The sequence below is a fragment of the Leucoraja erinacea genome, chromosome 1 (assembly GCF_028641065.1).
Source record: "Leucoraja erinacea ecotype New England chromosome 1, Leri_hhj_1, whole genome shotgun sequence".
NCBI classification, from domain to species: Eukaryota; Metazoa; Chordata; class Chondrichthyes; order Rajiformes; family Rajidae; genus Leucoraja; species Leucoraja erinaceus.
Genome location: NC_073377.1, coordinates 158,471,923 through 158,496,772, shown reverse-complemented (window position 1 = coordinate 158,496,772; position 24,850 = coordinate 158,471,923). Strand labels below are relative to the sequence as shown.

Here is a 24,850-nt window from a genome sequence, read left to right as displayed (position 1 = left end):
TATATCTGGACTTTCAGAAGGCTTTCGACAAGGTCCCACATAAGAGATTAGTATACAAACTTAAAGCACACGGTATTGGGGGTTCGGTATTGATGTGGATGGAGAACTGGCTGGCAGACAGGAAGCAAAGAGTAGGAGTTAACGGGTCCTTTTCAGAATGGCAGGCAGTGACTAGTGGGGTACCGCAAAGCTCAGTGCTGGGACCCCAGCTATTTACAATATTTATTAATGATTTGGACGAGGGAATTGAATGCAACATCTCCAAGTTTGCGGATGACACGAAGCTGGGGGGCAGTGTTAGCTGTGAGGAGGATGCTAGGAGGCTGCAAGATGACTTGGATAGGCTGGGTGAGTGGGCAAATGCATGGCAGATGCAGTATAATGTGGATAAATGTGAGGTTATCCACTTTGGTGACAAAAACAGGAAAGTAGACTATTACCTGAATGGTGGCCGATTAGGAAAAGGGGAGATGCAACGAGATCTGGGTGTCATGGTACACCAGTCATTGAAAGTAGGCATGCAGGTGCAGCAGGCAGTGAAGAAAGCGAATGGTATGTTAGCATTCATAGCAAAAGGATTTGAGTATAGGAGCAGGGAGGTTCTACTGCAGCTGTACAGGGTCTTGGTGAGACCACACCTGGAGTATTGCGTACAGTTTTGGCCTCCTAATCTGAGGAAGGACATTCTTGCCATAGAGGGAGTACAGAGAAAGTTCACCAGACTGATTCCTGGGATGTCAAGACTTTCATATGAAGAAAGACTGGATAGACTCGGTTTGTACTCGCTAGAATTTAGAAGATTGAGGGGGAATCTTATAGAAACTTACAAAATTCTTAAGGGGTTGGACAGGCTAGATGCAGGAAGATTGTTCCCGATGTTGGGGAAGTCCAGAACAAGGGGTCACAGTTTCAGGATAAGAGGGAAATCTTTTAGGACTGAGATGAGAAAAACATTTTTTACACAGAGAGTGGTGAATCTCTGGAATTCTCTGGCACAGAATGTAGTTGAGGCCAGTTCATTGGCTATATTTAAGAGGGAGTTAGATGTGACCCTTGTGGCTAAAGGAATCAGGGGGTATGGAGAGAAGGCAGGTACAGGATACTGAGTTGGATGATCAGCCATGATCATATTGAATGGCAGTGCAGGCGCGAAGGGCCGAATGGCACCTATTTTCTATGTTTCGATGTCTGCAAATTTGCAAATTGAATTGGATTTATACTTGGCTGCGCAGTCGTTGGTGTTTAAGGGCTAAAGGGGGCTGAGGATGCAAAGAAGGTCTCAGGAATAAACAATGAGTTGGTCTCATCAAGTCCAGAAAGAGAAATAACCCAAAGAAATAAAATATTAGATTAAAAGAGAGAAATAACAGAAAAATTAAAAGTAAGAAAATAATTTTGCAATTAAGTATTTGTAAATCTTCAAGAAGAATTTATATAAATCATGAATGAGACTTAAACAATAGGTATTTCTTAACAGAGCAGAAGGAATGACTGGAGTTGCATTGTAAACTGTCATATTGTTAAAAGAACATTCACAAGGTTAGGTATCTGCTCTAACTTTTTGCCTCAATATTAACACTTATAATGTAGAAATTCAGAGAAGAGTCTAAGGGCAGGTTAATGTGTGAGTTTGATAAATGTTGGAGAAATATAAAACAACAAATATAGATGTCTGTTGTTCATCTTACATGTCAATAAAGAAAGCACTATTAATCTGTTATTATATTCCAGCAAGATGTGGGCCATTGTGACATTATAAGCACTTTTTTTTTAATATAGCTGGAAACAAACTAAAATAGATCTGTCACATTTTCTTCACCAAACAGCTACATTGATTCTTATGACACCATCTGTAATAATTATGATAGTTATATATTTTTAATCAAAGGATTCTTTGTAGTTTACAGATATCACAGCCTGAACAAATTGACAAATCTACTGGTGATCTGTCTCGTTTCTTTTGTCATAATTGTCAAGTAAAGCTTCAACGTGGAATTAAGTGTGTTCTCTGCCTGGAAAGATCCAGCAAAATGCAAGGGGTCCACTCAGCAAATCTTCCCGATTTGCCTATTAGTCAGCCTCAAGATGCAAACATGGTGCTGAATCAGCAACAATTTGATAGCATAGGGGCAGAAGGAAATGTGGCTGAAAAGGCTGACCAATCACTTTGCAAGTGTAAAAAGATCAAAATCACGCCCATTGAGCTTACTGACCAATCTGAAGACTCATCAGTTGCAAGTGGACAGCACATATCAACCACTGAAAGCTCTTTTGATAAATATGAAATGAACAAAATACCGGATGTTGCTGTAGAATTTCAAGAGCATGATGATATATTTGGACTCACAACTATAAGCAAAGGAGAACATCACGAAGAAATGAAGCGAGATGCACTTAGTACTCCACCTCTTGCAGATGAAAACACATTTGAAGCAAGTCAAATCAGTGAGGAATTTGCAGACAACATTCCAAGGACTTCTGGGGATGAAGATTTCTTACCACTTATAACCAAAACGGGCCACTTATTAGTCAAACTTGGTCAAGATCAACAAGTGCATTTAAGTGTGCTCAAGCCAATTGATTTCCAAAAATATTCTAGTTTCACTTTTGATTATCAACAAACAGTGCAAGCCTTTCACTTGACCATTATTGGCCAACACATAGGTCGACAAGGTATATTAAAAGTGAAAGGAGAAGAACATTCTGAATTGGAAAAAGTCACTGTAAAAAGGCCAGCTGATATTCAGATGGAGCCATCCAAGGCAAGAGGACGGCCAATCAGTACCCATTTTCAGCCTGAAAACAGAGTAAGGACTAATTTTTTGCCAATAATTAAATTGTTTATTTCCTTATTATGTAAACACACATTATTGTTTTAGTTGTATTATTTACCACAAATTCACGGAACACTTGTTTAATAATAAGGCTAACAGGGAGATGGTCCATGGAAGCATTTTGATGACACATGCAAAGTGATGAACTTTGTGAAAAAAACATTTAAAATCTTCCCCATTGAGAAAATACATTATGTATATATGCAACTGGCGAACAAATAACCATATAACCATATAACAATTACAGCACGGAAACAGGCCATCTCGGCCCTACAAGTCCATGCCGAACAAATTTTTTTCCCCTTAGTCCCACCTGCCTGCACTCGTACCATAACCCTCCATTCCCTTCTCATCCATATGCCTATCCAATTTATTTTTAAATGATACCAATGAACCTGCCTCCACCACTTCCACTGGGAGCTCATTCCACACCGCCACCACTCTCTGCGTAAAGAAGTTCCCCCTCATATTACCCCTAAACTTCTGTCCCTTAATTCTGAAGTCATGTCCCCTTGTTTGAATCTTCCCTATTCTCAAAGGGAAAAGCTTGTCCACATCAACTCTGTCTATCCCTCTCATCATTTTAAAGACCTCTATCAGGTCCCCCCTTAACCTTCTGCGCTCCAGAGAATAAAGACCTAACTTATTCAACCTATCTCTGTAACTTAGTTGTTGAAAACCAGGCAACATTCTAGTAAATCTCCTCTGTACTCTCTCTATTTTGTTGACATCCTTCCTATAATTTGGCGACCAAAATTGTACCCCATACTCCAGATTTGGTCTCACCAATGCCTTGTACAATTTTAACATTACATCCCAGCTTCTATACTCAATGCTCTGATTTATAAAGGCTAGCACCCCAAAAGCTTTCTTTACCACAAATCTTTCTCAGAAACAAATGTTTCCTGAGAAAGTGGTAGTTGTGGGGTAGCCCTGATTGAGAATGCTAGCAAGAAAAATATACTTCTTAAAAGGATACCAACTTGTAGCCAGTGATCAGACACAATGCACTGGATGCTACTCAAGCAGATTGCCTTCTGTAGTCCTAAATCTGCCTGAGTTATCCTGCATCTTTGCTGGCCATGCTTACATCAGTGACTTTTGTCCCACAATAATGTCCATTGTATTTCATTGCATGCCATTGAGCTTATCGTGGCAATGCCATGCATTTGTGTTTCATAGAAGACAGATCAGTACAGCAGAGGAACAGGCCCTTTGGCCCACAATGTCTGTACCAGACATAATCCCACGATAAACTAATCTCATCTGCCTGCACAAGATAACATATCCCTCAATTCCCTTTATATCCATATGCCTATCCAAAAGCCTTCTAAACACTACGATTGCATCTGACTCCAGCACTACCCCTGGCAGCTTGTTCCAGGCATCCACCACCCTCTTTGTAAAAAACTTGGCCTGCACATCTTCATTAAACGTTGTTCTTCTCACCGTAAAGCTATGCCCCCCTAGTCTTTGACATTTCCATGCGGAGAAATAGGTTCTGACTGCCCACCCTGTCAAGCCTTTCATAATTTTATATATTTCTATCAGGTCTCCCCTCCACTTCATTCCAGAGAAAACAATCCAAGTTTGTTTCTCTCCACAGGCTCCACTTCCTGTAATGGGGTGATCAGAACCACATACAATATTCCAAATGCAACCTTATCAATGTCTTAGAGAGCTGCATCACAAATTCCTGATTCTTATACTCATTGCCCTAAACAATAAAGACAAGCACACCATACATATTTTTTACTACTATATGTACTTGTAATGCCCTTGCAGAGAGCTGTGGAGCTGGACTCCAAGATCCCTCCAAAAATAATTAATATCAATAAGAGTCTGGTCATAATATATAAAGAGAAATGCTTCTCTGTTTGGAACGTTGGGAATTAGATATAGAGTTAAAATGATTAGCAAAAGAGCCAGGTTTGCCAAGATGATAGACTTTTCCTGCAGTGAACAGATGAGTTTGTTAACCGATCCTCAATCCACATTAGTATATTATCCCCAATAACATGCATTCTAACCTTGGCATATTATTGAAGGTCTTCTAGAGATTCAAATACGACACATCAGATGATTCATTCTCATCTATTTTGCTGGTTATAATTGCAAAAAAAATCAAAAGGCTTGTCAAACATGATTTCCTTTCATGTAAATTCTGCCCAGTCCAATCACTTGGTATTAGTGATGGTTTATTATTGTTACGGGTAATGAGTATTAGTGAAAAGGTTTGTTTGCACGCTCTTCAGTCAAATCATACCATACTTGAGAACAATCAAGCCATTACCCAAGTACATGAGGTAGAGCAAAGAACAAAATTCCAGAGTGCAGAATATGGTGTTACAATATTATAATGCTACAATGACAGATTAAATAACTGCAATGACCACAATGAGGTAGGCTGAGAAATCGGGATGCATTCTTAGCTTAGAAGGAACATTCAATAGTCTGATAACAACAGGGAAGAAGCTGTTCCCGAATCACCGTACATGCTTTCAAGATTTTGTACCTTCCCACGAGAGAGGCAATGATTGGGGTATAAGCAGTCGCTGTTATGTTGGCTGATTTCCTGAGGCAGCATGAAGTGTGGATAGAATTGATGGGGGAGGAGGTTGCATTGTGTGATGAGCTGGGCTACATCCACAACACTACTATTTCTTGTGGTCTTGGGCAGAGCTGTGGCAAAACCAACCATCCCGATAGGATGCTTTCTACAGTTCTTCTGTAACAGTTGGTATGAGTGGTTGGAGACATGCTGTACTTCCCTGATCTGAGGAAGTAGAGGTGGTTCTGGTTTTCTTGGCTGTATCTTCAATGTGGTTGGTCCAAGACAAATTGTTGGTGATATTTACCCCTCAGAACATGGCTCCAAAGCATTTCCACTTTTGCACTATTGATACTGATAGGTGCAGGCACCACCTCACTTCCAGAAGTTAATAATTAGCTCCTTCATCTTGCTGACATGAGGGAGAAGTTGTCTTGAACCCATGTTACGAGGCTCTCTGTCTTCTTCCTTCACTTCGACTTATCATTGTTCACGATACAGCCCACTCCAGTGGTGTCATCTGCTAACTTGTAATGACGTCAGAACAGAATTTGATCACACAGTCGGGAATGCAGAAGGATTATAATAGCGGGCTGAAAATGCATTTTTGTGGGGCACTGGTGTTGAGAATTATCATCAAGGATGTTTTGTCACCTATCTACGCTAATCATTGATTTATTCATATACCATTTGCATTTAAAGGCTGAAATGGAAAAAGCCGCTGAACGTCAGAGGAATGTGAATGCTGCAGTGGATATCCATGACATATTCACAAAATATGTCAGTAAAGAATATGAATCGGACACTGACTCAATACAAAACGAAAAGATTCGGAAGCGCGAAAAACATTTAGAACTGAAGAGGTATGCACATCTTTTCCTATGGGAGACATTTCTTGTGGTTTGTTGTGACGTATTGGTAGGGAAGAGAATTAGTGACAGCTTTAGCCTCAATGCAATATTACATTAGATCCTCAGGGCAGAGTCCTAGGTCAAACCATGATCAGTTGCTTCACAGTATGAAGAAGGGTCTCGACCTGAAACGTCACTCATTCCTTCTCTCCAGAGATGCTGCCTGCCCCGCTGAGTTACTCCAGCATTTTGTGTCTATCAGTTGTTTCAATTGTCGTTCCTCTTTCATAAGATCAGAAATAATAATATTTGTCGCTGATCGAAAAGTGTGCAATTCCACCCGTCTATCTACACGATACTCAGAGTGATACAGCACGATACAGACCTTGTGTTTCGCTGAGCACGTGCATGTCAGCCAGCATCCGTTGTGGTCAATCCTATGGTGATCCAATTTATTCCCCCACATTCACGCCAACTCACTACTCACCCATACCAGGGACAATTTGCAGTGACCAATTAACCTATCATCACATGTCTTTAGGATATGTAAACACAACATCCTGGGAAACCCATGTGATCACAGGGAGAACTCCATACACGCACTCCACCAAAGCTCAGGATAGAGCCCAAGTCACTGGAGCTGTGAAGCCACAATCCCACTCTTATGCCTGAATGCAGCAAAGCATGGACACGTTTCGACCGATAAAGACTGTGACCATGCACTTATTTATGGCCTTCACGATTTGTTAACTTCTATAAGTTCACCTCTCAGCATCCTTCACTCCAGAGAAAACAGTCCCAGTTTATCCAGTTTCTCCTTCAACTCAAGATCTCCAGTTCCGGCAAAATGTTTCTGATTTTTTTTTTCCAGCTTAATTACATCCTTCTTATAATATGGTGACCAGAACTGCACGCAATAATCCAGGTGTGGCCTCATGAACAGCTTGTGCACCTGTAACATAATGTCTTAACTTTTGTACTCAATGCCCCAACTGATGAAGAAAAGCAATCTTCATCAGCCTGCCTAACTGTGTTGCCACTTTCAGGGAACAATATGCTTCTACTCCTGGATCTCTCTGTTCTACAACACTTCCCAGGCCCTGCCACACACTCTGTAAATCCTGTACTGGTTTATCATCCCTAAATGCATCGCTTTGCACTTGTCTGAGTTAAATTCCATTTGCCAGTCCTTTGTCCAATTTCTAGTTGATCTATTATATTGATGCTTGCTGATACAGCCTTGCAGCAAATCTGACTACAAATCATTTGAGGCAAGTTATCATGTAATTAACTTAAGTAACAAAATGTATTGACATTAGGAAACTAATGTAGTTAGCACATTGAAGATTTGACTTCCCTGTGTGATTTGCCTTATTGCAGCTGGTAATGCCTCTTTAAATAAGTTACGACTACTGAAAAAGCAAATAAATACTTAGTTGTAAAGCTATTTGCCACGTTCTTATAACATGACTAGTAAATTGTTGTATTAATTATTCAGTCAACTTTGGTGATGAAAGAGTAGTTTGGTCTGGCAGCATTTGTGAAAAGAAAAATAGAGATTTTCTTTTCACAGATGCTGCTTGACTTGCCGAACGTTCTTAACATTTTCTCTTTATCTTTCAGTTTCCCAGCATCTGCCTATTTGATTTTCACTTTTAGCTCTGCTTCATTCCTGTTGTGGGTCTCAATTGGTTTATACTCCTACAATAATCAGTCAAGATTTGTTGGTCTGTTTCTTTGAGTGTAGGCAAGGATGCCATCCAAATATAGAACTGCAGAAAGGTTTAAACAACACAATGCATGCAGTTATCATTTTATCCTAATCATAGTTTCATGTGACCAATCCTAATGCTGTACATTATTGACCAATGTACGTTTAGTTATGATTTCTTTACCAACCAATATAAAATAAGAAAATATTACATTGACCAAATGCTCCCAAGGTCATTTGTACTGTTCGTAACAGGTCTGTTATTAGTGGTGACAATTCTGCTGCTGACAATTTATATTCACAGACACATCACTCCTTTCTCCATTTATTGGTTGAGGAACAAGCTTACATTGTTTTCTTATTTTCTCTATCCGATTTCTATCTCATAACCTGCACATCTAGTTACACAATTATGTGTTTCATATGTGTCATGGATGTAACTATAAAGACTGCTACAATCTGTGTAGGAAAGTACTGTTTTAAATCGAAGGTAGACACAAAATGCTGGAGTAACTCAGCGGGACAGGCAGCATCTCTGGAGAGAAGAACTGAAGAAGAATCTCGACCCAAAACGTCACCCATTTCTTCTCTCCAGAGATGTTGCCTGTCCCGCTCATTTACTCCAGCATTTTGTGTCTATCTGATACAATCTGTGATCTTGTTGAAGAGCACATTCTAAAGGATTGCTTGTTTATTACTTTTGCTGCCAAAACCTGCAAGCTCAATTATAGAATCCAGGTTTAACTGGTGTAATAGGATGAAGATATTTATCCTGCGTAACATCCAAGTGCTTGAACTATACTTCAAAAATATTCTGTAACCCTAAAATACTTTCTTTCATATGCTTTCAATTATGTTCACGGCAATGGATTTGCAGGTTTTGCTTACTTTGTAAAGCAGTCAATACTAAATGTAGATGAAACAGTGTATGATATTGCTGGATAGCAGGGACAAGATGATATTGGGGAAGGAATGAAGAAGGGACAGATGGAGGAAAGAGAAAGCACAATTCCCACTGCTACATGGGTGGGTTTATACTAGATTGGCAGGGGGCTTGGATCTCATAAAGGACTGAGGCAGGTTAGGGGTTAGAACTCGGTATGGAGGGTAGTGAGAGAATGTTTAGTGGACAGAATAGACGGGAGAAAGGCAGAGTGTGAGGACGATAGGTTGGTTTAAACTGCACGCATATTAAAGTGTAAGGGGCCTGATGGGTAAGGCAGATGAGCTTAGGACATGCATAGGTACGTGCGACTGGGACATTGTAGCCATTACTGAAACCTGGTTAAGAAAGGAGCAGGACTGGGGCACAGGTTCTTCAGGAGAGGCGGGTGAGTGTACAAGAAGAGGGGAAGGGGGTGTGTTATTGGTTAAGGAGGATGCCACGGCAGTGGTCAGAGGTGACATTACAGATGGTTCATCTAGTGAGGCTATATGGGTGGAGCTGAGGAACAAGAAAGGGATGATCACCTTATTGGGGGTGTACTACAGACCCCCTAATAGTCAATGGGAATAAGAAGAACAAATATGCCAGGAGATTGCAGATGGCTGCAGGTCTAATAAGGTTGTTGTAGTAGGGGATTTAAATTTCCCCAATATTGACTGGGAAAATCATAGTGTGAAAGGTTTAGATGGGGTGCAATTCCTCAAAAGTGTTCAGGGGAGTTTTCTCCACCAATATGCAGAGGCCCACACAAGTGAGAGGGCAACACTTGATCTAGTCTTGGGAAATTTGGAAGGGCAAGTGAATGAAGTGTTTGTGGAGGAGCATTTTGGGACCAGTGACCACTGCTCAATTAGGTTAAAGATAGTTATTGTACGAGGAGGATCTACATGTTAGAATGCTCAATTGGGGTAAGGCCAAATTTGAGGGCATGAGAGAAGGTCTAGCTCAAGTTGATTGGAGCAGGTTATTTGAGGGGAAAGGAACATCACATTTACAAATCTCATTTGCTACACCTATCATCAAACAGTTATATCCCGTTTACTATCGTATGTACTGTATGTGCATGAAAACAGATTGGGAGTAGGATTCGGCTACTTGCTCCCCTCTAGACTGCTCTACCATTTTTTAGTAATATCGTGGCTGATCTAATTACAACCTCAACCCTGCATTCATGTCCCCCTTTCACCCTTGCTCATCAAAAAGCTGTTTTCCTTCACCTGAATGATTTGCAAAGACATTGCTTCCACCGACTACATCTATGTAATTGCACATCTTAATGCTCGTTTAAGCCGGCGAGCCTATAAATCGATGACTCTTTCAGCTAACTCGCAATAAACTCAGGAGTTATGTTTTTCTGCCATATGTCTGTGTTTTGCATTGCAGTACTAAACTGGAAGAATATTTTATCAATATGACTAGGAAGGATGAGGGATTGTGCTAATCTTTGACCTTGTTACTGTGTTAAATACACAGTCAGAGTGGCAGATTTTTAATCTTCAGTGAAAGGACTGAAAAAAAGGCTGGATACCTTCAGATACATTTGGCGTATTTTTTTCTGGATGCAGAGTAATCTATGGAACTTTCTTGCGTTCATATTGTTGTGTAATTGTTCCATTAAAAAGGTCCAACTCCAGTTGAAGGATCATTTACAATGACTTAACCTCTGATTAAACTGACCAGAATGAACAGTTAATACTTAAATGGGAAGACATTTTAAAGAGTGCAGGCAAGGAACTGCAGTTACTTGGTTTACAAAAGAAAACACAAAGTGCTAAAGTAACTCAGCAGGTCACCATCTCTGGAGATATTATAAAGATGTGTACTTTTACATTTCCCTATCATCCAGATGCCTCAAATCCACATGACAGTTCTAGCTGACTACCTTGCTGCCACAAAATCTTCTCCCGTGTTTCTTTATTGACTGTATTTGACTTTCCAAGCATGCGCGCTCTTTGATAGTACTGAGTACTTTTCCCCTGAACATTTATTAACTCAGATAATGAGATCATGTGAGTTACTGGCAAAGTTAAAGCCCTCTGTCCAGGACTACCATGCAAACATAGGTCAGAAATCTCACTTCACTCGTGTATCAGCTCCATTTAATTATTGGCATTATTTGAACATTTGCACACCATGAACAAAATGATCACCTCCACGATGTGTATATCATACACATATAATGAATGAAAGATTTAGTGTATATCATACACACATAATAAATGAAATATCTAGATTACCAGAATAAAAAGCCCATTGCATCATGCTCTATCTCCTTTGCCAATGTTTTTGCATGCTTCATCTGTTAGTCTGGAATGATTTAAAGCAATAATTGAAATTAACATAAATTTCAGCCTTTTAACAATAAATACTGTAAAATAATATTAACCACATCCTGATACTTCCCCTTTGTTTCACCGCTGCAGCTTTGTTTACTTATCTATTAAAGTTGTAACTTTAGCCTAGCTGGCATAGTCTGATAGATAATTATGAACAGCTTTGGACCTGAAAAAACTGACTGGTGACTGCACCATCGCAAATTAACAGGCTAGTTGCAGGCATTTGTGTATACTCTGCTAAGAAAAGACTAGTTGTAAGAGGAGAGATGCTGACATTGCAAGATGTGACGGCACTTTCGCTCCACATTGTCACCTGTACAGAATCGGGCTTCTCTAATAGGCTGTGCAGCTAGTGTGGCCTAGACTGCATGGATTCTGTCAAAACTTCCGCATCTGTACCAAACACATATTGTGTTGCAGATTTATCGGGTCATGAAGATGAGTAGTCCACTTCACAGTAGCAGCAAGCAGGGCTCTGGTTTGGACCAACTTCAGACCACTGAGGCACGAAGATGTTTGATGATCAATTGCTGCACTATGGGTATTCACATTGTCTGGCATTAAGACTTCCAGACTGGAAAGAATACACTCTTAGTTGCATATAAGCTTTGCAAGAGGTCAGAAGTGGACTTGCCCATGCTTTAAACTTCTTTTATAACATCTCAGGCAGGTCGGCTGAAGTTCTCTTGTATGTTCTGCAGCAACATACAAGAGATACAAGAGACGACACCACTGTTGTGGGACGTATCACTGATGGGGATGAGTCCGAGTATAGAAGAGAGATTGAGCAACTGTCCATATGGTGCCAGCACAATAACCTGGCCCTCAACACCAGCAAAACCAAGGAACTGATTGTGGACTTTGGAAGGAGTAGGATGGGGACCCACAGTCCCGTTTATATCAACGGGTCAATGGTTGAAAGGGTCAAGAGCTTCAAATTCCTGGGTGTGCACATCTCTGAAGATCTTTCCTGGTCCGAGAACACTGATGCAATTATCAAGAAAGCACATCAGCGCCTCTACTTCCTGAGAAGATTACGGAGAGTCGGTTTGTCAAGGAAGATTCTCTCTAACTTCTGCAGGTGCACAGTAGAGAGCATGCTGACCGGTTGCATCGTGGCTTGGTTCGGCAACTTGAGCGCCCTGGAGAGGAAGAGACTACAAAAAGTAGTAAACACTGCCCAGTCCATCATCGGCTCTGACCTTCCTTCCATCGAGGGGATTTATCGAAGTTGCTGCCTCAAAAAGGCTGGCAGTATCATCAGAGACCAAAACCATCCTGGCCACACACTCATCTCCCTGCTACCTTCAGGTAGAAGGTAAGGAGCCTGAAGACTGCAACAACCAGGTTCAGGAACAGCTACTTCCCCACAGCCATCAGGCTATTAAACCTGGCTCGGCCAAAACTCTGAACATTAATAACCCATTATTTGTTATTTGCACTTTATCAGTTTATTTATTCATGTGTTTTGTAGTAAATGCCTATTATTTTCTGTGTGCTGAAGCAATGCAAGAATTTCATTGTCCTATCAGGGACACATGACAATAAACTTGAATTTGAACTTGAGCATTATCAAGTATGCTCACCTAATGTTTGCTCTTTCACTGTATAGCAATGTTACAAAATTTTGAGATTTAAAAATTCAAATCTGCAATTGAATCTTTATCCCATCAGATAAAGCATAAAAAGAAGTTTAATTTGACACCTAATTCACTTCCATATCTCAAGTATTAAAAAAGTTATGGCCATTTTCATACTCGGAAATTAACATCTTGTTCCCTATTGATTTTCTATTGACATGACACAAAAGCTGTGATCGTGGACAGTCAAAAGCCCATAACTTTCTTTAAATTTAAGAGAACTGAATGAAATTTTCAGTTATCATAGATTGAAGCATTCTGAAACAAATATAAAACAATCTTACTTGGATGACCTGAAATTAAAGCATATAATTAGTTAGTTACCTAATTGTAGCTAATTACAAAATTGGCCGTTGTGACGGAAATAATAATAAACAACCAGACTGCATTGAAAATTCAAAAATGTGATATTCTCAAGATCAGAACTTTAATATTATTGTATTATATGCTGTAAGTCTGTTATAGATAGGTAAATAATTTACAATTTCTAGCAAAAGACCAAGTCTTTATGGAGAAGATCAGCTGCTAGCCGGTACATTGGCATATCATAATCAGTAGCATCATCATACTCCTCAGATTGCAACCAATAAGTAACTCTGTACACCTTGTTTTTCCTCAACTTTTCAATTTTGGCGTTGTAAACTACATGTTTTTGATCTTCAAACCACGCATGACATGCCTTTCTGCCCACTACTTTTCCATTAAGAATGTCCCGTAGATTATCACATTTGGAGTAGTCCAAATTCGGATAATCTCTGCGAATGCTGTTTAAATCAGTCTCTTTCAATTTTTTTCCTAGTTTTTTCCTCTCTTTCGTGTCTCGAGCATGCTCCTTGCCTTTCTGTCGCTTGATGATTTCTGCACTCAATTCCTTCTGTTTTTTCTTCCGTGTGTTCCTCTGCACTCTCCCCCATGTCACTGCCTTACAGAGCACCTCCTCCCTACGATGCTCCTCGAGATTATCAAGGTAATTGACAGTTTTACTCTTGCAGGCCCGCATCCTACATGACAAATAACACATGGTGGCATTGGGAGATTTCTGTTTCGATGAGCTAAACATCCCCATTATCTCCTCCGCATCAATGTTGTGTGATCTTGCTGATGCAGTCTCCTCCTTCAGTTTCTCAGTTACATCAAGTTCAAAGTATTTACTATACTGCCTCTCCAACACAGTGATGACAGCTTGAAGACAGCTCCTCATCTTTGAACTGAACTGTGGATGTACTGGTAGCTCCCAAAGCTTTTTCAATGTGGCATCAAGATGTACCTCCTCACCGAAGAAATCTTCCCTTGCCAATATCAATTTCTCTAGATTTTCTGTGGCTTCCTTTAGAGCAGCAATCACCCCTTTAACCACTTTGAAGATGCCATCAACATGCCGATCTGATTCTGGCTTGAAGTGTAGAAGTGCTTCATCCAAAGCCCAGTCAGATATTTGCCAAGTAAGCCCAATATCTGAAGTTCTACTTTTGCTTCAGTCTGGGTGAAGTCATGGAGGATGGCGCTTTTCAGGATGTTCCGCTATTCAGCAGTGCAACAAAGTCATCATAATATTCTATTAGCTTGCCACTAATATGAAACAGTATGTGCAATCTGTTGCCACGGTACCACAAATTGGGATGGACACCTCGGGGGATGTTCCTGTCATCTAAAAATGTGACAAATCCTTTTGGGTACCCTTTTCCGTTTTTATAATGAAGCTTGCTCATCTGCAGAATGGCATTTACTGCTAGACAGTCTTTCCCAAACAAGAATTGTCCTCCAGATTGTTTCTGCAATTTTAGGGCTGAGCGAACTGATGTAGCAATGGAGTCAAGAGGATGCAAGTGGCAGTAGAGCTTGTTCAAATATTTACCCCACTCACTACTCGCAATTCTAATAGCAACATGTTGCACACCTGTCACTCATTGTGTTTGAAATATTGGCGATTATATTTTGTCTGGTTTCTTGATAATTTGCTTGCTGATTGAAATATGTGTAGGTTTTACACAAATTGTCAATTGTTTCACAAATATGTTGTGCATAGTCAGCAGTCCCACCAGCCAATTCCTCGACTGCTGCAGATAGACATGTGTTTGTGGTGGTGAAATGAACTCTGTTAATGTGGGTCTCTTCCTGGGTGGTTGCGTCAAAACCCACAGTCAAACCCTTTGTTGCAAGGAGCATCTCTGCTGTTTGCAACTCAGCAATAGCTCCCAATTCTCGGGCCATAACTTCAACTGCACTGCATTGAGGAACATAATGCAGATGAAGTCCACTCTGCTTGTAGAACTGGCTTACCAGGATTGGAATGTTTGCTGTGGGAGTTTTGTTTACAATACAGTCAAACACATGCATCCTTATTGTTGAGGAGTAAGTTTTCTGGCCCACCCTTGCCTTGACAATACTGGCAGCCTGCAGAGTTTTGATTGTTTCTTTGAGTACAAGATTGTCAAATTCGAGGCGTCTCACATCCTCTTCCCTGTCCTTTAAATTTTCTTGACATTTTCTGAGCTGTTGAATTGAAACAATTTCCCTCTTTTTCGTACTCCTACGAAACATCAGCAATTGTCTGTATGCTTTTTTAAGTTTCAAAAATTCTGCCTTGGTGTTAGAGAGCTCTCGTGCCAAAGTGTTATCACGTAATTTGGTTTTGAGTTCCTGAATCTTTCTGTCCTTTAAATCTATTTGTTTTTGCTTTCTCTTTAAGGCTTGATTAACTATACGTTTGGGAGTTTTCAACCGTGCCCTAAGTTCACTGATCTTTGTGTGATACTTTGTTGAAAGAGCAGCCCTGGATTCGGACACAAACTTTAGCCTTTTCTTCACTTTCTGTTTCCCTGGTGAAAGACTTAGAAATTCTCTGCTACATCTTGTTGAAACACCAGATGTCGATGGCATTGGTTTAGGTGAGGCATCAGCTGTCATTGGCGTTGCTTGATTCAGTGGAGGATGCAGACTATGACTGTCAGCGCCCATGTCCTCAGTGTCTTGAAATATGGGCACTTGGCTTTCAGCTGATGTCAAGGATTCAGGATCTTGAGCACCAGACGGTGGAATGTCATCTAAAGAAATGTGTTGACTGCCTTCTTGAAGTTTAAAAGTTTCATCACAAATTTCCATAAGTGCTCCAAATTCCTTGGGATTGGTGAGTTTTTTAAACTTAAGCAAAGTCCGGTTAACGAGAGCCCCTGCACTCTTAATTTAACAGCAGCACATGAATAGCCTTCTGCATCTGACAAAGAGAAATGTGAACTCAGCGATTTCTCTGTTTCAGGCAGACTTTTTCCAAATGAGGTATACAAGTACAAGATGTGTCCATTTTTAAGATCCCTCATAGACTCGGGCATGATAGAGAAATTCACTTCAAGTTGAACTCTAGCTATGCCTGGCTGGGCTTTTGGATTGACAATTTTGTATTTCTTCTTTGGAGACATCTGTTTACAATGTAAATTAAAAAAAACACTGAATTATCAGAAACAAGTTATTATTTGCAGTTTTAGAAAAAAAAGGTAGAAATGATAAAGTTAAATGCTAAAACAAATAGTAAATGCTCAAAAAGAAAATCATGTTTCATCAAAATTCAATTACTAGATCTAAACATTTATCCATTTCTTAAGGAAAGATTAACATTTTTAAATAGCCTAAGTGTCCAAAGAACATTCACAAAGAATTCACAATAAAACATGATTTTTAAATCTCATTTACATTAATTTATAGGCCAAATGGAAGGAATTTAGTGTTCAATTGCTGTAAATCAATGGCCATTTAAATCAGCTTTCGAGTGGGATCCTGTGGAACGCACTGGTTTGGAACGTTCCCATTGCAGTGGATTTGTACCCCATATGCCCAGAAAAATACTGCGGGATTTTAATGGGCCCCCAAATTAGCTACTCGCAACATAAAATTTTGTATAAAGGGATCTTAAGAAGCACTTTTTAATGTAAAAGTAAGCAACCTACCTTCCGTTGTCCCCTGTATGAGATCCGTCCTGTTGTTAACGGTCGCGGGTTTAGAGGATGATTTTTAACCTACTATAACAAATTAAATTAACCAATTAAGTTTAAAAATCGCCGCAGCAAACGAATCTCGCAGCGATTTTCGTCAGCAACTAAGTAGGCTGAACAACCTCGATTTGAATAGCCGAGAGAAAATCGCGTTTTAAACCCGCCCCCCTCTCAAAGGTGCCAAAATCGCGCACACGGGCAGCGACAGATCTGCAGCGCCGCTGAAGGTTAGGTTTTGCAACATACCTACACTGTAGCCCTCATGTTTGTGCTGCATGATAGAACTGATTTGCAACCTTTCCCTCTGGGATCTAGCACATTCCCTTTCCTAATCCTCCACAACCACTTATGTCAAGTGACTTTAAAAGTGAAGTTCACGTCTCTAAAGTAACCTCTTCATCCTCACTGTGGCGCAATCCCACACAATGCCAGGCAAAAAGACCCACTTTCCTTTCATGTCCATGGAAGGTGGTCCTGCCCAGGCCAGGATTGGGCATCTGGAAAATTTGGGGAATATTCTGAAGTTGGTATTTCCTGAGAGTGTAATGATGAAAGCTAGAAGAAGAGAATTGGTGATGCTAAGTTAATTCCATTGTTAAGAGGCATGCCCAACAATCATATATTGGTATTAGGGAAAGAGATATGACAAAGGTCCTGTAGATCCTTGCATATCATAAGGTCATAAGTGATAGGAGGTGAATTAGGTCATTAGCCAAATGGTATGAACAGCCATTCGGCCCATCAAGTTTACTCTGCTATTCTATCATGGCTGATTGAACCCCATTATCCTGCCTTCTCCCCGTAACCCCTGACACCCTTGATGTCACATAAGATGTCACATCTTATTAACATGTGACATCCTCAGCTCCAGTATTAGTGCTGGCCTATGTGATTCGGACACCCACAGCAACTCATCTTTACCAGTTGTGTGAGCCTTGGATAGTAGGCTCTCCCTCTGGTTTCTTGGGAAAGGTGCCTGCTGTAGTCTACCCTGTCCTGTGTAAAATAGGAGAAATTTAATCTCGAGGTACGCTGTCAACGTAATGGTTTAAGTTTAATTTATGTGACCAAATAAATGTTAGAACTTTAGAGGCATTGATAAAAACCACAATGAATAAAATCGGAATGTCGACATAAGGAACTGCAGATGCTGGTTTACAAAGAACACAGAGTAACAGCGAGACAGGCAGCATACAAACATGGATAGGTGACGTTTTTGGCTCAAATTGCTAGAGTAACAGCGAGACAGGCAGCATCTCTAGAAGACATGGATAGGTGACGTTTTGGCTCAGGAGGAATATGCTGCCATATCTGTTTTTAGCTACCATTCTAAGGGTCATTTGCTATTTTTAACAAGTTGGCTGAGACCATAGAATCGTCCAAAGTACTACTCATATTTGCAGAGTGAATCATTTCTGACGGTGATGCAATAGTTCAATGGTGATTTCACGTGTGCACTGCACAGTGAAATTCTTTTTTCATAGATCACACGTGCACAAGTCGCCATGTTTTGGAACCATTTATGTCCAAAGTCCAGTCCACGCAGATGATGTACTGGAGCGGCTAGGTAAGTCCCAGGGTGCTAAAGGGCCTCCTCTGTCGCCCTCAACCGGCTCAGCCCGGGAACTGACATCCCTCTCCTCACACGACCGCCTCTGTGTCTTAGGGATGCTTCCTGCAGCCGACCTTGAAGGCGTTGGAGGCAATAACCTGGTCCCTCTATTACCAGTCCATTGTCCCTAGCGGCTCCAATAGACAATAGACAATAGGTGCAGGAGTAGGCCATTCGGCCCTTTGAGCCAGCACCGCCATTCAATGTCATCATGGCTGATCATCCCCAATCAGTACCTGTTCCTGCCTTCTCCCCATATCCCCTGACTCCGTTATCTTTAAGAGCCCTATCTAGATCTCTCTTGAAAGTATCCAGAGAACTGGCCTCAGCCCTCTGAGGCAGAGAATCCCTCCTCCTTTGATCTCTGATCTTCAGGGCCAAGCTCGGCGGTTTCCAAACTTCCTTCCTGCTAGCCGTGGCCTGCCGGGTCTTCCTTCGTCCAACTCCACGGCATTCCCGAGAGTCTTCCCGTGTGGGGCATGCACAGAGACTTTTGCTACCCTCGGCATATGCCAGCGGCTGGCAGCTCCTGGTACATCCCCTGCATCTCCACTCCGGGCCATTATACACCCCTAAATGAACAGCATGTCTCTTCCTTCCCATTTTATTCAAAAGTTGTCTGTGAAGCCATGGCACGCTCTTTTCCCAGCATTTCCCATCTCAAGCATTTCAGGAGAAAATGCCAAGGTCTAAAGCTGATAAATCCCCAGGGCCTGATGGTCTCAGGGTACTTAAGGAAGTGGCTCTAGAAATATTGGACGCATTGGTGATAATTTTCCAATGTTCTATAGATTCAGGATCAGTTCCTGTTGTGATTGGAGGATAGCTAATGTTATCCCACTTTTTAAGAAAGGTGGGAGAGAGAAAACAGGGAATTATAGACCAGTTAGCCTGACATCGGTGGTGGGGAAGATGGTGGAGTCAATCATACAAGATAAAATAGTGGCACATTTGGATAGCAGGATCGGTCTGAGTCAGCATGGATTTACAAAGGGGAAATCATGCTTGACTAATCTTTTGGAATTTTTTGAGGATGTAACTCGGAAAATGGACAAGGGAGAGCCAGTAGATGTAGTGTACCTGGACTTTCAGAAGAAAGCATTTGATAAGGTCCCACATAGGAGAACAGCGGGCACAATTAGGGCACATGGTATTGGGGGTAGCGTGCTGACATGGATAGAAAATTAGTTGGCAGACAGGAACCAAAGAGTAGGGATTAACGGGTCCCTTTCAGAATGGCAGACAGTGACTATTGGGGTACCGCAAGGCTCGGTGCTGGGACCGCAGCTTTTTACAATATATATTAATGATTTTGATGAATGGATTACAAGTAACATTAGCAAATTTGCAGATGACACTGGGTGGCAATGTGAACTATGAGGAGGATGCTATGAGAATGCAGGGTGATGGGCAGGTTGGGTGAGTGGGCAGTTGCATGGCAGATGCAGTTTAGTGTGGATAAATGTGAGGTTATCCACTTTGGTAGCAAAAACTGGAAGGCAGATTATTATCTAAATGGTGTCGTTGGGAAAAGGGGAAGTACAACGGGAGCTGGGTGTCTTTGTTCATCAGTCAATGAAAGTAAGCATGCAGGTACAGCAGTCAGTGAAGAAAGCGAATGGCATGTTGGCCTTCATAACAAGAGGAGTTGAGTATTGAGCTGTTTTACAGGGCTCGTAGTGAGACCACACCTGGAGTACTGTGCAGTTTTGGTCTCCAAATTTGAGTAAGGACATTCTTGCTATTGAGGGAGTGCAGCCTAGGTTCACAAGGTTAATTCCTGGGACGGTGGAACTGTCATATGCTGAGAGAATGGAGTGTTGGGCTTGCACACTCTGAAATTTAGAAGGATGAGAGGGGATCTTATTGAACCATACAAGATTATCAAGGGTTTGGACACGCTAGAGGCAGGAAACATGTTCCTGATGTTGGGGGAGTCCTGAACCAGGGGCCACAGTTTAAGAATAAGGGGTAAGCCATTTAGAACAGAAACGAGGAAACACTTTTTCACACAGTCGTGAGTCTGTGGAATTCTCTGCTTCAGAGGGCGGTGGGGCCGGTTCTCTGGATACTTTCAAGAGAGAGCTAGATAGGGCTCTTAACGAAAGTGGTCAGGGTATATGGGGAGAAGGCAGGAACGGGGTAATGATTGTGGATGATCAGCCATGATTACATTGAATGGCAATGCTCAAAGGGCCGAATGGCCTACTCCCGCACCTATTGTCTATTGTCTAAAATACATTTATACAGGCACATGGTGAATCAAAATGTTGATAGATATGGACCAGATGCAAGTAAATGGATCCAGGGTAGGTGAGGATCTTGAGTCTCATGGATGAGTTGAGCGTAAAGGCCTGTTCCCATGCTATGTAACCCATGATTCTAAAGCAGCAAATAGTTTAGTTGAGAGATACGGCATGGAAATAGTTCTTACGGTCCACTGAGTTCACGCCGATCAGCAATCACTTGTACGCAAGTTCTATGTTATTCTAGTTTCTCATCCTACACACTAGGAACAATTTACAGAGCCAATTAACGTGCAAACCTGCACCTTTGGAATGTGGGAGGAAACCAGTGCATCCAGAGAAAACACTGCGGCCACAGGGAGAATGTACAAACTCTGTACAGTATTGCACTCATAGTCGGGATCGAACCCGAGTTTTTGCCGCTGTAAGACAGCAACTCTACTGCTGCGCCTGCACAATTTTCAGTATCAGTGGGGAAAAAACAGATGCCCTTTAAGGGCTGGAGTCTTAATGAAATTATTGTTCAGGATAGAGCAACTAATCATGGGGCATAGTGCACCTCCATAGGAAAGGAAATGTTGCATTTTAGTCTGAATATGGTATGTGACCATCAGTGTGAATGGCAGAGACTGTTCAAGATGTTTCAGTTTCCAAACTATTTCCACATGAAGTTGAGGTCGGAGCAGCAGGCCATGGACATACATTAATTACATGTAAATCCAATGGGGAATTCAGGAAAACCTTTCTATTCAGGAAAGGTTAGAATGTGATCTAGTTAGCACAAGGAGCAGCCGAGATTGTAAAAGTGGTTGTAAGAAGATCTTAGAGAAAAACTTGGAGGAGAAAGAAAAAGAAGGACTATTAGCAGGTTTAATTGAAAAAGGGTGAGAAAAGCCTACACAAAAGCCTTTACATTTTGTACAAATTCTGCATCAATTAATGAACTAATGGTATAATGAACTAAATAGTATAATTCCATTCTGCAAGTACTATACAATGAATGATACCACAGAAGCAATATTAAGTAATTTTTTTCTTTCCAACAATTACATTTTGTGAATTGTACTATTTTGCCTCTTAATTGCTATTCCCCACATCCATTTAATTCTGATTTGTTTGGTCCTTTCCACAACAGGGAACAGAAAATATTTACTGAGAGAATCAAGACCATTTACAGAAGACCATTGAATAATACTGAAATGTTGACACGAAGTAAATTTCTGCTCAAAAAGAGACGCCAACATGAGGTTCACAAAAAAGCACAAGTGGATTCATATCAACATGTGTAAGTATATTGCACCTATCTTCTTTTACCTTCTCTTCAAGAATGTTTCCTTATGCGGGGAACATTCTTTGGTTTAAAAACAATTATGCCCAAAGCCTGGTCAATATCACTTTTCACTCACTCACATGAATGGATAAGGAGACTGGTCTAAACTCACCATCACATCACTTTTCATAGAAACCACTGGTCTCTCTTTACAGTTTACAGCCTTATTAGAAGATTACCTGAAAATTCTGAAATATAGAGCATTCAATGTTTTATCAAGTTCACAATTGCTTTATCCAATGTACATTTTTATTTTCCTTTACAAATTATGCAATGTGGCTGAGAGTTCTAGAGATAAAATATGGTGTGGTTTCAACCTGGGTCAAATAAAGTCTGCAGGTAGTATGGGGATGATGTGTGTGTGTGTGTGTATGTGATCCTGAAATTACACCAAAATGGTACACGATAGAGCTATAATGTTTGCACCACCTTACTCACAATTGTCTGGTGTGTTTTGTGTGTGTGTATCAAGTTTTGTTCAGATGTTATATTTTACAAGTTATTCACATTTTCAACTTTACAAAATCCAGTTTGAGAAAGAATGATTTGAACACAGCAGTGGCAATTGCTGGCAGTTACAGCTATGACGTCACAATGGGATTTCATTTACATAAACTGCCCATGAACAGTCCTCCACCCGACAATGAAATCACAATGGGATCTCATTTACATAAACTTCCCATCACCAGTGTTCCGCCAAGTGCAATGAGAAATGTGTTACATTGTTGTAAGGAGAGGGAGGGAGTGGGGGTGGGGAGGAGGAGGAGAAATGTTATTTAAACATTGTGTTTGGTGGAGGAGTGCGATTGGGGAGAGGTGAGGAGTGGGGGAGTGGGGAGAGGGGGACGGAAGATGGGACAGGGAAGAGGGGAGAGGGAAGAGGGAGGATGAAGAGGAGGGGGAGGGAGTGTTGGGGATGAGGGCAAATGAACAGCGCCTGCACAGTTGGGGGGCTATGGGTGAGTGGTGGAATATTGCATTGGGAAATGGGTTGCATTGGGGGAATGGGTGAATGATGAAATATTGCGTTGGGGGAACAGGGCCCAACAGGTCCCACTTGGTCTAGTATCTACTAAAATATATTTGGTTCATTGGATTGTAGCATTGCCTGGAAATCATTTGGACAACCCCAGCTTCTTAATTGAAGCGGCCTGCAATGTGGAGGTTTATGCATGGAGGGAAGGGACGTGCATTATTCCAAGTGCACTTGTGAAGCTTTCATTGAATAAAGTTAAGAAGCACTACAGCAAGGCACTTCTGTTAATCCCTTAAAATTGGGTTCTGTTCAGTCTAAGAGTTGTATTTTTAAGAGTACAATTCATTCTTCTTGGTGGTTTGCAAATGCAAGCTGCTCTTGCCAATTTTAGTTTTCAGGAGGTTTGAAGTCTTTGGAAGGGAGATTGGTTTGTGTAATGGTCTGCATCCACAATTCTTTTCAATTTCATGCGGTCTTGAATGGAACTGTTCCCAAACTATGCTGTGATGCATCACGGTACAATGCTTTCCATGGCGCATCTGTAGAAGTTGATAAGAGTTGTTGGGGACATGCTGAACTTCCTAAGCCTTCTAAGGAAGTAGAGGCATTGGTGTGCCTTCTTGGCCATTGCTTCCATATGGGTGGTCCAGGACAAGCGGTCGGTGATATTTACTCCTTGGAATTTGAAGCTTTTAACCATCACTATTTCGGCGCCCTCAATGCATACACAAATGTATGAGTACCGCTTCCCTTCCTGATGCCGATCACTATCTCCTTTGTCTTGCTGACATTGAGCGAAAGATCTCCTTTTAGGCATGTTTAGTAAATTTCCAGATGATTCTAAAATGGTTGGTACCAATGGACAATGAAGAAGGTTATCAAGATTGACAGCAAGTTCATAATCGGCTGTGTAAGTTGGTCCAAGGAATGTAAAATGGAATTTAATTCAGGTAAGTGCAATGCATTGCAGTTTGGGAACTCAAATCAAGGGTGGGACCTTCACAGTGAGTAGTAGGAATGCAGAGATTGTTGTAGAACAGAGGAACCTCAGTAGTATATCATTTCCTGAATTTCGCTTCATAAGTGGACATGGTGGTGAAGAAGGTTTTTGACAAGCTGGATTTGAGCAGTGTGGACAATGAATATAGAAATTGGGGCATTATGTCACAGTTGTACAAGATGTTGGTGAGCTCATACTTTGAGTATTGTGTTCAGTTTTGGTCACCACTATAGGAAAGATGTCATTAAGATGGAAAAGTGCAGAAAATATGTACCAGGACTCAAGGGACTGTTATAGGGAAAGGTTGGGCAGACTGAGACTTTATCCTTTGAAGTATAAGAGACATAGATTTGTATAAAATCATGAGCAGCCTAGTTAGAGTGAATGAACACAGTCCTTTCCTGCATTTGCCACCAGCAGAGCCTTGAAAGGATCCACAGACAAGATGGTTGAGGGCACTGATAAAGTGCAGCCACCAGGTTCAGTTAGTAGGAACACATCTTGCAGAATGCTGCAATGTTTGCCAAAACCTGATATGAGGTCTGAAAGACACTAAAGTGCATCTTATCCTCTGCCTGAGATGCTGTATGAGGGATGTGGCCTCCTGCCAGCTCTATCACTTTGTTGATATCCTACCTGCAGGCTGTTACTCACACAATTAATGTGATGCTAATGCTGATGCTGCCATGGATATACCCATTGCCTCTGGTGCCAGTCATTTTGGTACAGATCTGAGAGCCAGCAAAGTTTGCACTCATGCTAATCAGAGCTTCAAAGTCAGGCAGAACGTCACACAGCATGGAAATAGGACCTTTGACTGACTGGGACTGC

At 41.2% G+C, this 24,850-nt stretch overlaps 1 protein-coding gene across 1 annotated transcript in view; it reads left to right on the top strand.

The window, feature by feature from the left end:
* Positions 1-24,850, top strand: part of LOC129703884 (uncharacterized) — a 314,315-nt gene that overhangs the window by 195,681 nt on the left and 93,784 nt on the right. Inside the window, exons 12-14 of the mRNA XM_055646562.1 lie at positions 1,901-2,807; positions 6,088-6,248; positions 21,849-21,998. Coding sequence (XP_055502537.1) covers positions 1,901-2,807; positions 6,088-6,248; positions 21,849-21,998 — 1,218 coding nt within the window. The remainder of the gene's footprint in view (positions 1-1,900; positions 2,808-6,087; positions 6,249-21,848; positions 21,999-24,850) is intronic.